At 34.6% G+C, this 14,907-nt stretch overlaps 1 protein-coding gene across 1 annotated transcript in view; it reads left to right on the top strand.

Annotated features, from left to right (window-relative positions):
* Positions 1-14,721, top strand: part of SERINC1 (serine incorporator 1) — a 35,859-nt gene extending 21,138 nt beyond the window's left edge. Inside the window, exons 4-10 of the mRNA XM_060616548.3 lie at positions 7,071-7,150; positions 7,382-7,519; positions 9,106-9,275; positions 9,384-9,474; positions 11,067-11,211; positions 11,326-11,556; positions 13,162-14,721. Of these exons, the coding sequence (XP_060472531.1) occupies positions 7,071-7,150; positions 7,382-7,519; positions 9,106-9,275; positions 9,384-9,474; positions 11,067-11,211; positions 11,326-11,556; positions 13,162-13,297 (991 nt within the window). The 3' untranslated portion in view covers positions 13,298-14,721. The remainder of the gene's footprint in view (positions 1-7,070; positions 7,151-7,381; positions 7,520-9,105; positions 9,276-9,383; positions 9,475-11,066; positions 11,212-11,325; positions 11,557-13,161) is intronic.
* The last annotated feature ends 186 nt before the right edge of the window (positions 14,722-14,907 follow it).

Raw genomic sequence — 14,907 nt, 5'->3', positions numbered from 1 at the left:
GTCTTTCCTTGTCTGGCTTATCTCACTTAGCATAATGCCTTCAAGCTTCATATATGTTGTTGCAGATGATGGGATTTGCTTTTTTCTCAGGGCTATATAATATTCCATTGTATATCTGTACCACTGTTTCTTCATTCATTGACAAGCACTTAAGTTGTTTTCATATCTTGCCTATTGTGAATAAAGCTGCAGTAGTAAACAGGGGAGTGCAGGTATCTTTTTGGTATCCTGTTTTTACGTCCTTTGAATGTATAACTAGAAGGGAATTGCTGGATCTTATGGTAGTTTCTATTTTTAATTTTTTGAGGAAACTTTATACTCCTGTTCATAGTGGCTGAACTAGTTTACATTCCCACCAACAGTGCTCAAGGTTCCCTTTCACCACATCGTTCTCGACACTTATTTCTTGTCTTGATGATGATACCCCTTTCATCCTAACAGGTGTGAGGTGCTATCTCATAAATGTAAACATAAATGTTTACATAATGTAAACATAAATGTTTACATAATGTAAACATAAATGTTTACATAATGTAAACATAAATGTTTACATAAATGTTTTGATTACCTTTCCCAGATGATTAGTGATACTGAGCACCTTCTCATACACCTGTTAGCCATTTGTCGTCTTTGGAAAATCTGAGTTCCTCTGCCCATTTTTTAATTGGGTTGTTTTTCGTTATTGAGTTGTGTGAGTTTTTTTTATATATGTTGGATACTCACTCCTTATCCAGGATATGGTTTGCACATATATTCTGTTTTGTAGGTTGCCTTTTTGTTGATTTTTTGCTGTGCAGAGGAAGATTTTTAGTTTGTAGTCCCACTTGTTTGATTTTACTTTTGTTGCTTATGCTTCTTGTATCTTATCATCTAAAAACTCATTGCCAAGACCAGTGTTAAGGGGTTTCTTCCCTATTTTAATCTTCCTAGTATCAGAATCTTCCTAGTATGTTCTACAATGTCAGGTCTTAATATTTCATTCTTTTTTTTTTTTTTTTTTTTATAATGTTTATTTTTGAGAGAGAGACAGAGTGTGAGCAGGGCAGGTACAGAGAGGGAGAAAGAATCTGAAGGAGGCTCCAGGCTCTGAGCTGTCAGCACAGAGCCCCGTGCAGAGCTCAAACTCACGGATCACGAGATCATGACCTGAGCCGAAGTCGGACAATTAACTGACTGAGCCACCCAGGCACTCCAATATTTCATTCTTTAATCCATTTCTAGTTTAATTTTTGTGAGTTGTGTAAGATACAGGTCCAGGTTCATTTTTCTGCATGTGGTTATACAGTTTTCCCATAAAAGAAACTGTCCTTTCTCCACTGATTTTGACGTCTTCATCAAATAGTAGTTGATCACACGTGCAAGGATTTATTTCTAGGTTCTCTGTTATATTCCATTGGCCTGTGTGTCTTTTTATGCCAGTAACATACTATTTTGAATACTGTAATTTTGTGGTACAGTTTAAAATCTGTACCTGTGATATTTCTAACTTTGTTTCACATGATTATTCTGGCCATTTTGGGGTCTTTTTGTGATTTTGTACAAAATTTAGGATTTTTTTTTCCTATTTCTGAGAAAAATGCCATTGGAACTTTCATAAGGATTGTATTGAATCCATAGATGGCCTTGAGTAGTGCAAACATTTTAACAATGTTCTTCAGATCCATAAACATGAATATCTTTCTCTTTTATTGTGTCTTCAGTTTCTTTCATCAAAGTCTTATAGTTTTCGTTGCATAGATCTTATACTTCTTTGGCTAGATTTATTCCTAAGCATTTTATTATTTTTGATGCCATTATGAATAGGATAGTGTTCTTTACTTTTCAGGTATTTTGTTGTTAATGTATCAAAATGTAACTGATTTCTGTGTGTTGATTTTGTATTCTGCAACTTTACTGAATTTGTTGATTCATTCCAACAGGGTTTTTGGTTGAGTGTTTAGGATTTTCTACATATGAGATCATACCATCTACAAATAAAGACAATTTTATTTTTTCCTTCCCAGTTTGGCTGCTTTTTATTTCTTTGTTTTACCTAATTGCTCTAGGTAGAATTTCTAGTACTATGTTGAATAAGAGTGGTGAGAGTTAGCACCCTTGCTTGTTGCTAAATGTAGAGGAAAGGTTTTCTTGGTTGAGTATGATGTTATCTGTGGATCTATTGTTTATGACCTTTATTTGTTGAGGTATGTTTCTTTGTAGCCCAATTTGTTGAGGGTTTTCAGCTTGAAAAGATGTTTTTCATATTTTGTGAAATGCTTTTCTGCATCTACTGAGATTGTCATATGATTTTTATTTTTCATTCAGTTATCACATTTGTTAGTTTGCATATATTGAACCATCCTTGCATCCCAAGGATAAATTCCATTTGCTCATGGTGCTACAGACCTTCTAATGTATGGTCGGATTTGGTTTGCTAACATTTTGTTGAGAATTTTTGCATCTGTATTCATCAGGGAAGTTAGCCCATAGTTTTCTTGTAGTGTCCTTTCCTAGCTTTGGCATCAGGGTAATGCTGGCCTGGTAAAATGAATTTGGAAGTATCCATTCCTCTTCAGTAATTTGGAGGAGTTTGAGAAGGATTGGCATTAATTCCTCTTTAAAAGTTTGTTAGAATTGACCAGTGAAATCCTCAGATACTGGGCTGTTCTGGGTTGGGAGGTTTTTGATTACTGATTCAGTCCCTTTACTTGCTATTGGTCTGTTCAGATTTTGTTTCTTTTTGATTCAGTCTTGATAGGTTGTGTTTTTAAGAATTTATCCATTTCTTCTGGTTATCCAGTTTGTTGGCATGTAATTCTTTATAGCAGTCTCTTACAAACATATGTATTTATGTAGTATCAGTTGTAATGCCTCTTTTGTTTCTGATTTTGAGTATTCTCTCTTTTTTCTTAGTCTAGCTAAAGGTTTGTCAGGGTTTTTTTTTGGTTTTTTTTGTTTTTTGTTGTTGTTGTTGTTTTTTCTGTTCTGTATCAGTGTTTCCACTTTGATCTTTATTTCCTTCCTTCTGCTAACTTTGGCCTTAGTTCTTTTTTATTAGTCCTTGAGGTGTACAGTTATGGTTGTTAAAGATCTGTTTTCTTAATATGTACATTTATCACTATGTACTTCCCCTCAGAACTGCTTTTGCAGTGTCTCATACATTTTATTATGTGTTTCTGTTTTCATTTGTTTTGAGGTATTTTTTGATTTCTTCTTTGATCCCTTGGTTTCACAGGGGTGTGTTGTTTCGTTTCCACATGCTTGTAAATTTTCCAGGCTTCCTCTTGTTGATTTCTAGTTTCATGCTCTTACAGATGGAAAAGATACTTGGAATGATTTCAGTCTTCTTAAGTTTGAAAAGACTTTTGAGCCCTATCCTATGATCAGTTCACTCTGGAGAATGTTCCCTGTGCACTTGAGAATGTGTGTTCTTTTGCTGTTGGATGGAATGTTCTATGAATGTGTTAGGTCCATTTGGCCTAATGTATTGTCCAAATCCAGCATTTCCTTGTGGATTTGCTGTCTAGAGGATTTATCCACTGCTGAAAGTGTGGGATATTAAAGTCTCCTACTATTATTTTATTGTCCATTTCTGTCTTAAAATCTGTATTTGCTTAATATATTTATTCTGATATTGGGTGTGTGTGTGTGTGTGTGTGTGTGTGTGTGTGTGTGTGTGTAGTGTATATATGGTTGTTACATCTTCTTAGAGAATTGAATTGGTCCCTCTACGACATTATATAATGGCCACCTTTGTCTCTTGTTACCTTCTTTGGCTTAAAGTTTATTTTGTCTGATGTAGGTATGCTACCACTCCCACTTTCTTTTGCTTCCCAGTTGCGTGGAGTATCCTTTACTATCCCTTTATTTTGAGCCCATGAGTGTCCTTGAATCTGAGGTGAATCTTGTATCCAGCATATAGTTGGGTCTTGGTTTTTTAATCCATCTAGCCAAAGCAAGCCTTTTGATTGGTGAATTTAGTACATACGTGTTTAGGATAATTATTGATATGTAATGCTACCTTATACAATACTCTCTGGTTGTACTGTATTTCCATTCTTTTCCCTCCATTTCTGCCTACTTTTGTAAATTGGTATTCCTGGTGGTATGCTTTGTTTCCCTTTTTATCTTTTGTGTGTCTACTCTAGGTTTTTGCTTTGTGTTTACTATGAGATTTACATAAACATCTTAGAGATAAAAGCCCATTTTAAGCTGATAGCAACATAACTTCAATTGTATACAAAAGCTCTACCCATTTACCCCTCCCTTTTATATTTTTGATGTCAGTTTACTTTTTAGATTGTATATCAATAGAGTGGCTATAGTTTTTTTAATAACTTTTTTAACATTTATAGTTAACATACCATCCTATTATAGAATTAGTTTTCTGAATCTTACTGTGCATTAGTTTTCACCAGTTTATTGTATACTTACATATGTTTTCAAGGCACTAATTAATTAGCATCTTTTCATTTAAGCTTGAACTTTCACCATTTTTTGCAAGGAAGGTCTAGTGGTGGTGAATTCAGCTTTTATTTATCTGACAAAGTATTTTTCATATCTGAAGAATGACTGGTAGATCGAGTATTCTTGGCTGGAAGTTTTTTTCTCTGAAAACTTAGAATGTGTCATTCCCCTCCTTCCTGGCTTGTAGCATTTCTGCTGAGAAATCCACTGATAGCTTAGTGGGAGTTCCTTTGTGGATTATGATCATTTTTTCTCTGGCTGCTTTTAGGATTATCTTCCACCTTTGACAGTTCATGTCTTAGAGAAGGTCTTTTGCATTGAGATAATAGCATAATCTATTAGAGTTGTGAACTCGGTTGTATAATATTTCCCAGGTTTGAGAAGTTCTCCGTTATTATTTCTTCAAATAAACTTTTTCCCTTCTCTCATCTCTGGAACGCTGATTATTCTAATATTTGGATACTATAGATCTCATGGGCTTTGCTCTTTTTTATTCTTTTCTCCTCTGTTCACTCCTATTGGGTTATTTCAAAATTTTTGTTCTCCAGGTCGCTTATTCTGTCCTTGATCTACCCTGCTGCAAGTGCTATTGCAGTTTTCATTTCTTTCATCATTCTTTGGCTCCAGAATTTGATTATTTTTTTATGACTTCTGGCTCTCCTAAATTTCTTGTTTTGTTCATGTATTTCTTTCTCCTGAATTTATCTTCCTGTGTTTTCTTGTAGCTTGTTGAGTTTCCTCAAAATAGCTATTTTGATTCTTTATCCACTAGATTGCAAGATTCCATGCCTTTCAGCTTACTTGTTGGATTATTGTCTTTTGGTAATGGAATGTTTTCTTGATTTTTCATGTTTCCTGTAGTTTTGTGTTGGTTGCTTTCGCATTTGAAGTAGGAGACATCTCAAGTTTTTACTGGTTGCTTTCGATGGGGTATACTCTTCTCGATCCTGTTATATATATCTGGGGTTCTCTTTGACCTCGTGTTTATACACTTGCTGCACATTTCTTTTATACACTTGCATACTTCTTGCTCACTTTTGTGGAAGATCTTAAGCTTTTATGTCTTCCCTGGTTCTTACAACTCACCTTACTGGCTACCAGAAATTTTTTGTTTTGTTTTCCAGATGATGGCACAAACTCATTTGTAGTTTCTCCCTTGCCTACAGATCATGGTGTTTTTCTCAGAGCACTCTCATTATCACATCCTCTCTTGCTCTTGCACTCAGGAGTGCACACAAAGAGCTGGCTGCAGAGTGGGAGGTGTGGGTTTAGCACCCTGGGTGTTTAGGGTCCCACTTAGCCAGCCAGCCAGCAGAGATTCTTGGCTGAGGATCTCCCAGAGGCTTGTGAGCAGATTTCCTGCTTAAGTCCTGAGTGTAATTGGCAGAAACTGTGTTCCTGTAATTCTTTTTAATATCCACCTCTCTCTCCATCTTCTCCCTCCCCTTAGTCATGGAGTTTGCTCAGTAATCTGGGTGCTTCTGGAGAGAAATGGTTTCTCCAGAATTGTCACACAGAGTTGGGTAGCTGGTCACTCACAGCTCTCATTTTCCCCCATGGGAGAGGTTGCTGCCAGTGTCCATACTATATTACCATGGTATAGGGGCAATGCTGGCAAAGTTCTTCCCCTCTCTGTTGCACTGAAACTCCTCTCCCTCCCACCCCAACACACACACACACACACACACACACACACACACACACACACACACAGAGGCCATGTTGGAATCTTCCCACAGTAGGGCTAGACTTTTATAAATTGTTTCTCATTCATAGGTATTTGCCCATATCAGCACTCTAGGTTTTCCCCAACTGGGAAGAGCTTGGAGGGATTGGAGAAGTTTATTAATTTTGTAGCCTATACCGTGTGTCTCTGCCTATTATCAAATACACAGGTGCACAAGACTCTTCCTTGGTCTTGGCATGTTTCTGGATCCCACAACGCCCATAGTAGCACTTTTGTTCACGGATGGATGCCTTATTTATTTGTTCAAAGCAGGAGAACAAAAAATAAGGACTTGCTATGTCATCAAGAGGCTGATGTTCTAAAAGCTGGGTTTTTTAAAACCAGATGGAGCATTTATCATGTGTTTATAAGACCTATTCATTTGTACAGCAGACTTTATACTTTCACATCCCATTCTTTTAATTTTTTTATTCAAGTATAATTAATGTACGGTGTTAACATTAGTTTCAGGTGTACAGTATGATTTAACAATTCTAGGTATTTCTCAGCATTCATCAAGATAAGGGTACTCTTAATCCCTTTTTCACCCATTTGCCCTCTAGCAACCACCAGTTTGTTCTCTGTATTTAAAGTCTGGTTTTTTATTTGTCTTTTTTTGTTAGTTTGTGTTCTTTAAATTCCAGAGGAGTGAAATCATATGGTGGTTGTGGTTCTCTGACTTATTTCACTTAGCATTATATCCATTCATTATTAAAAGCAAACCTGTGAAATAGAATATTCTCATTTTCTCATAATGAATTGGTTACAAATCTATCTTAAAACTGTCCTAAACAGTCACATAAACTATTTTTTTCAGATGCTCTTAAAAAAGATTTCATAGATGAAACTCTTTATTGAGTGAATATTTATTAATAAACTATATTTCTATTTCTTTTAGATTTTGGTTCTTTAAATTTGCCGCAGCAATTGCAATTATTATTGGGGCTTTCTTCATTCCAGAAGGAACTTTTACAACTGGTAACAGTTTTTGTTTTTTCTTTTTTTAATTGTGTGATGTTGATGTTCTATAAAGAAACTTTAATAACTATTGCCTGGAACTGTAACACTACTTCTATTTTTTTTTTCCAGTTGACAAAATCAAGGCATTTGTGTAAAATATTATTTATCCTTTTGTTTATTGTGATTGTGAAAATGAAGTGATAAAAAGTGAACCGGCCACTTGTTTGTATACTTTTTTTTTTCTTTCAGTGTGGTTTTATGTAGGCATGGCAGGTGCTTTTTGCTTCATCCTCATACAGCTAGTCTTACTTATTGATTTTGCCCATTCGTGGAATGAATCATGGGTTGAAAAAATGGAAGAAGGGAACTCAAGATGTTGGTATGCAGGTAAGCTTTTGTCTTTTATAGCACATCTTCAGGATAGTTGAACTTTGAAGATGAGAGCACATATGTAGACTACAGGGAAATCAAGATTTTTGTGAAGAGATACACTTCAGGAGTCTGTGAGTGGCACTGAATCACACTGTATCAGCAACTTACTGAGAGAACTTTTAGTGAATCAGCTCTAGGAACATACTTAAGAATCAGGAAATAAACCAAGATACCCTAAATGGCTAAAGTAGATGTTGCAAAGGCTACTGCTGGCAGTATGTGTACCTTTTACAGCCTAGTTTCCTGTTCTACAGGAACTACAGGTAGATAAAATATCAAAGGGATTAGGGCTGCTAGAAATAAACAGTGGCATAAGGCATAAACATCAGCATGCAGAAAAAATACAAAAAGCGACTCTAGAACATTTCATTTTATGTAAGTGGAAAGATCCACCTAAGGGATTCTTGTAGTAGTGTGATTAATGTGTATTTATTTATAATGATGATCTTGGATCCTATGGTTATACTGCAAAACATGGATCAAAAACTGAGGGAAGAAAACCAGGTTAAGTGTATAGTCAGTCAATCCTTGTGCAAATAGTAGGGACTATGATGAAGACCCTCCCTAAAATGCATAGATGCTGCTCAGTTTCATACAATCGTTGCCTTGTAGAAACGTGAACTCAGTATTGCTTAATTTTTTTCTGATTTCTTTAAAGAGAAGCCATAAATCTAAAATTTTATGTGAAGTGATCTGAGTTTTCAGCTAAATATTTTAATTCAGAGTGAAAGCTGTATCATTGTATCTGCTAGCCTAATATTTCTCTCACACAGTTTTTGTGGTATTTGATCTCGTTGGTTAAAACAAAGAGGTTAGTATTCAAAGAAATAAGCTTCAATTATTTGGAAAATTCAGTGTTCTAGAACACCCCATTCTTTAGTTCAAATTTAATGCAAGAGTTTCTGTTTTGTTCCCTGCTCCACCAGCGCTTGGAACTTTGTAGGCATTCAATAAATATTTGTTGGGTGGATCCCCGTCTGGCACATCTACATAAATACCTGTGTGTATGGAGCACACACAATAGCACAAAAACACACTGTGTATGTTTTAATTTACAAAGGAGAAACTAGGTTGTCTTATTAATCTTACATAATAAAAAATGTTTAAAGATACTAATATGGGAAAGCCTTGTTTTGTGGGCTTAGCATTAGCAATGAAAGTTTTGTTTCTCAGTGTCATTTGTAACTGAACAATTATGGTTAAGTAATTTTCCTTTTATTTTTCTGTATTTTGAAAATAATGACTAATGTACGTGAATGTGTTTGTAGTGGAGATATTACTATTAATAAAATACTTAGTCTGTTACTAACTTAATGTCCTTGAAAATATTATAGTGAGCTATATATGTGAAGACTATAAAATTTTCTGTGATAAAGTTCAGAAATAATATTCTTCCCTGCTTTTATAGCCTGCATAATGCTGACAATGTTAGTTGCTTAAAATACATTTTAGAGTAAAAAGTTTGTTTTTAAAATGAGCCCTATGTCTAATTCCTAATATTCATGATCAATTCTAATTGTCCAATTATATTTCCTTCACAGCATTGTTATCAGCTACAGCTCTGAATTATCTGCTGTCTTTAGTTGCTATCGTCCTATTCTTTGTTTACTATACTCATCCAGCCAGTTGTTCAGAAAATAAAGCATTCATCAGTGTCAACATGCTCCTCTGCCTTGGTGCTTCTGTAATGTCTATACTGCCCAAAATCCAAGTATGCTCTTTATATCATTAGTTTTTTGAAGCTTCCATTTTTCTGAGTTTTCTTAAATTTTGAATGATGTCAGAATATTTATTTGTCTTGCTTAATTTTTCTTTGTAGGAATCACAACCAAGATCTGGTTTGTTACAGTCTTCAGTAATTACAGTCTACACGATGTATTTGACATGGTCTGCTATGACCAATGAACCAGGTATGTTTTGTTCGCTTGGGTTTCTTTTTAATGAATTCTGAAACTTTTTTCAGAAATGGTCATTTTATGAAATTAAGTCATTTAAAAAATAAGCCTCTAGAGGAATAAACAGTATGGAAATAATACCATTTTCATCTTTGATGTATCACTGTATTTTTTTTTACTTCGTTTCTTTCACTAACAAAATTATAAGAGAGTATATGAAAATTATAACAAATATACCTAATTTGTACTGCCGTATTTGCGATAGTATATATACAATATCACAAAAGAAAGTATACAAGAAAGAAAAGCTGTTAAAATGCTCCTTGCTTCAGTGGTAAACAGTATAATTCTTTTACTTATTAAAATACTATTTCTGCCTGTGAGTACCTTGCAAGTGAATATAATAGGGCTTTGTAATGAATTTTTTTTAATGTTTACTTATTTTTTTAATACTTATTTTTGAGGGAGAGAGACAGAGTCTGAGCAGGGGAGGTGCAGAGAGAGAGAGACACAGAATCCAAAGCAGGCTCCAGGGTTTGAGCTGTCAGCACAGAGCCTGACACAGGGCTTGAACCGACAAGCCGTGAGATCATGACCTGAGCTGTAGCTGGACACGTATCCACCTGAGCCACCCAGGTGCCCCTAACGAATCTTTATAGGCCTGTTACATTGCATTCCACGAGACTAACTTGTTTCACCCCAAATGATATATATTGGCTTCTAATCTCATGGAATATCATTTGGTGTGAAACAAGTTAGTGAGAAATTAGTTACTAATTTTGAAAAGGAAGAAAATGGTCTCTTTTACTTAAAAAGAAAATTATAAAATATGTTATCTGAATCTGATTTCAAGTTCATAAACTTAGTAGGTAATTTATCATTAGTCGGAGAAAGGCTTTTTTTATTAGAGAAAGATTAGATTTGTTCAGGTATTTAAGTGGTTAGAAAAAATTTTTTAGTAATTATTCTTAAAATGGCCCTAAGAATTGGTTGTTCCCCCCTAATTAAGGATTGTTTTCATTAGTAAGATGGTAATTGACCTATCTGGCTTCGTGAAAAACATTTTGCATACTTTAGTGAACACTACACAAACTATAATTTTTTCATATAAGAATACAGAGGAGATCATTATGACTTAATTGGACTTACCACAAAAGCATTTGCTAAAATTCTAATAACTGGTAATTTTATGTGTAAGCTACCTTGCTTATGTAGCAATGTATTTTGACAAGTGGATAAATTTCATTAAAGTAACTTGTTCTCTTACAATATATGTTAGGAGAAACCATTCTGTTTTAGTTTAGAACATCTGAATTTTTATTCCTAACTCTACTAGAGTTTTATTATACTTTGGAAAGGTTATCTAAATTTCACCTGTTTCTTGATCAGTAGAAAGCTTAAAAATACTTCTGCTCTTACATGAGGTTTAAAATGAAATTACTTGATTTTTCCAAGCACCTCTATAAAATTAGCAGTGTAATATTTAAGTCTCATTAATAAATAGCAGTTATCTTAAAGAGTTAAAGAAAAAAAACAACTGTAACTAGGACCTGAAAAATACTTTCTATAGTGTTCTAACATTAATTCGACCTTAATTTACATTACAGAAACAAACTGCAACCCAAGTCTACTAAGCATAATTGGGTACAATACAACAAGCACTATTCCAAAGGAAGGGCAGTCTGTCCAGTGGTGGCATGCTCAAGGAATTATAGGACTAATCCTCTTTTTATTGTGTGTATTTTATTCAAGGTAAGAAAAATTGTGCATTTTTTTAACAAGAAATCTAGCCTTTCATTTAAAAATCATTTTTTAAAAAACACCCTTTTTCCTTCTCTCTTTCTTCCTTAACTGTCTTTCATGCAGCATCCGCACTTCGAACAATAGTCAGGTTAATAAATTGACTCTAACAAGTGATGAATCAACATTAATAGAAGATGGTGGAGCCAGAAGTGATGGATCACTGGAGGATGGAGATGATGTTCACCGAGCTGTAGATAATGAAAGGGATGGTGTTACTTACAGTTATTCCTTCTTTCACTTCATGCTTTTCTTGGCTTCACTTTATATCATGATGACCCTTACCAACTGGTACAGGTAATTACATTTCATGAAAACTTTGCATGTGGAAATTTCGATGTTTTTCATGATTCCATCACAAAACATATGGTATGAAGTACTTTTTAACCTCCAGTGTACTTCAAAATTTACATCTAAGTGAGATCAGTATGAGAAATGCAGACTACCTTGCTTTGGCATTGACAAATATTCCATATCTTGATGAGATTAAAATAGAAAGCTTCAGATTTTTTACTAACATTTTTTTACAGAAATACCATGTTGATGGTTGATACACCACAATGGTTTTCCTAATTTTTTAAATACTGTTAACCCAGTTCCTGACGGAAGATACCTTTTCTGTTTTGTTCAAACTGTCTTTAAAAGCACTAAAGTTCTCAGAATTGAGGTGAAATACATTAATGTAGATTAATGCAAAGAACATGGCTACTTTAAAATTGGATTCTCTTCAAAGTTGTAATTTATATTTTTTTTAGCACTTAATAATACATAAGTCTTTTTCCAGTAATAGGAAGGTAGTTATTAGTATTTGTTTTCAAAAATTCTAATTTTGTCAAAATGATTACTGAAAGATTCCATTTAAGATTCAAGTTGAACTATATGGTTTGGGCAGTTCTGTTTTGAATACTTTTTAATGCATAGTACCCTTACAACTTGTAAGAAGACTAACAAACAAGATGTAGGAAAAAAGATTATTCATTTTGAGGGCAGTCTTTACTGGTATTTATTATTGAAGTATTTTTAAGAATTCCTACACTGCAGGAACATATTAAATGATGAGAATCCATGTAGTTCTCAATAATTCACAGCTTTGGCTGTCAGATAATAGTAAACGTTAAGAATTTAGATCGGGGTGACTGACAGGCTCAGAGGGGCATGCAACTCTATCTTGGGGTTTTGAGTTCGAGCCCCACATTGGGTGTAGAGATTACTTAAAAAAATCTTAAAAAAAAAACCAAAACTTTAGATCAAAAATATTTTTGGTATGTTTCATCTGCACAAAAACCAGTTAAATTTGAGATGTGTTTTCTTTCCAGTGTCTTAAATCTGAGAAGGCTGAAGTGGGAGAGTGGTTCCCATATACACTTGGAACAGATTATATTTTTTACACAGGATAGGACATTTCACTTACCCAGAAGTTACACAACTCCATTTCTCTGTATCTCAGAACTACTAAGCCAGAAATATAGGTTCCCCCCATTTTCTCAAAGTTGGTGTTACACTACTACACTTTTATAAAAGATTACGTTGGTATAGGTTTTTGTTACTTAAACCCAAATAGAATTTCTGCCTTTAAGAAAAAAGCCACTTCCCTTACTCATGTAGTTTTGTAAAAGCAAACTGGCCTGACATAAACTTTTGGAAAGTGGGGACTTTACGTAAAGAGCATCTGAGTATCAGTAAAAGAGAGACCTCGGAGGCCTGCGTCCTTTCCTCCTTTAAAGGAAACAGTGAATTTTACCTTCACGTTTGCTATTAACGTAGTATGGCTAGCAGGGCAGCAGATTAGCCCAGAAGTTGTATGTCTGTTATCACAAACTGTGTACAAAGAACACTTAGGAAGTAAGCTAAGTAGCATGATGGCTGATAATCCAACCCTTTAAATTTTTTCTTAAATTTTAGGTATGAGCCTTCTCGTGAGATGAAAAGTCAGTGGACAGCAGTCTGGGTGAAAATCTCTTCTAGTTGGATTGGCATTGTGTTGTATGTTTGGACACTAGTGGCACCACTTGTTCTTACAAATCGTGATTTTGACTGAACAGGACTTATGGCATGAAAGTCCCACTTGGATCGTTGCTTGTTTGAGATTAACAGTATTCCCAACTTTTGTAAAGTTGTGTATGTGTGTGCTTCCCATGTAACTTCTCCAGTGTTCTGGCATGAATTAGATTTTATCGCTTGCCATTTTATTCATTATATTCTTGCCATGTGCATTGATATATGTGTTAGAATGAATCACAAAGGGAGAGATTTAGGAATCTGTTGGTGAGTTAGGAAACGTGGACATTGTTAGGTTTATCCTTAGTTCTATGCCTGTGAAGTTAAGAGTAAAAATAAAACTGCTTGACAGTTTGATTATTAAATTCTGCTATCTAAGCTGTTCTAGAAAGTATAAAAGGAAATGTATGGCTGCCTTTTGAAATGTTTGATGCCTTGCCCTACAAGAGACTGCAAAGAACGTGGCTATTGCAAAATTGTGTAAGCAAGTCACTTAAATGCCAGTTGTCTGAATAATCTTTTCAGGTTTTCCCTGTAGATTATGATGGAGATTGAGACACAGGAGCCTTCAGAGAAAGATTGGTAGTGGTGGGTTACTAAATTGAATACCCAAATAGTCTGTAATCTTCCCTGTGTAGGGATAGCCTTTCATACAAACGTAGTGAACTTTGTTTTGGTTATTATGAACATATGCAGTATAGGCTCATTGGAGATGTTAGAACTCTGAAGGATTTAGACAAAGCTTTTGAAAATGATAATCATGGGTTAGAAGGCAGTTGTTGAAAATGACTGTGAAAGTCCATTTTTAAAATCAAAAGTGGTAAACTTTTGATAGGACAGGAAGAAACTGCAATATACTAGGCTTGAGGAGACACTTCGATAAAATCTCATCCAAACCTTCATTTTATAAGTAAGAAGAAACTGAAGCTCAGATTTCTAATCTGTGGCCAAGCTGGGAAATCCCAGGTTTCCCAAAAATAGCTGGCATTTTTTGGCATTTAAAAATAACTTCTGTTCAAAATACATGCATAATAGATTTTATACCTCATTAGTGGTGGATAATTTATATTTGCTGGTGTCCAGCTTGCCTTCTACCCATAAACTGAGGCCAGAATGACAGAATGCTATAGAATATAAACTGCTTACAGTACATTTTACAGCTCAGAAGATATTTAAAATGCTTTTGTATTTGCTGCCATCTAATTAAAATATATAGTTTATAATCTTTCAACCTGAAAAATCAAGCAGTATGACAGTTAACTTAGAAACTTAGTTACTTGTACACATCATTAGTGTCTTAATGAATCTTAAAATCTACATTTGCTTCTTTTAAGGTATTTATTAATGTAAATGAAATATGTAACAATTCAACTTAATTCCCCAACTTTATTCTGGGTGTTGATATTGTGTTCCATCATTTTGAATGGCTGTGTTCTATCTCTAAATAAATGAATTCAAGACAAAGTGTGTGGTGTATTAATTCTTTAGCAATTCAAATTTAGGTGGCTATAATACTCAGACCTACTTTTCCTCCTGCGTGTAAAAGAACCTGAAACAATAAGGTTAACTGTCCATTTTGTGTCCTGAAAAACTGAATTGTTTCAAAGGTAGTAATTATATCACACCCTTTTTTGGTCCTCTGTAAGTGGC

This window comes from Panthera onca, chromosome B2 (assembly GCF_046562875.1).
Source record: "Panthera onca isolate mPanOnc1 chromosome B2, mPanOnc1 haplotype 2, whole genome shotgun sequence".
NCBI lineage: Eukaryota > Metazoa > Chordata > Mammalia > Carnivora > Felidae > Panthera > Panthera onca.
Note: the sequence above shows the minus strand (reverse complement) of the source record. Positions and strands in the feature narration are given on the sequence as shown.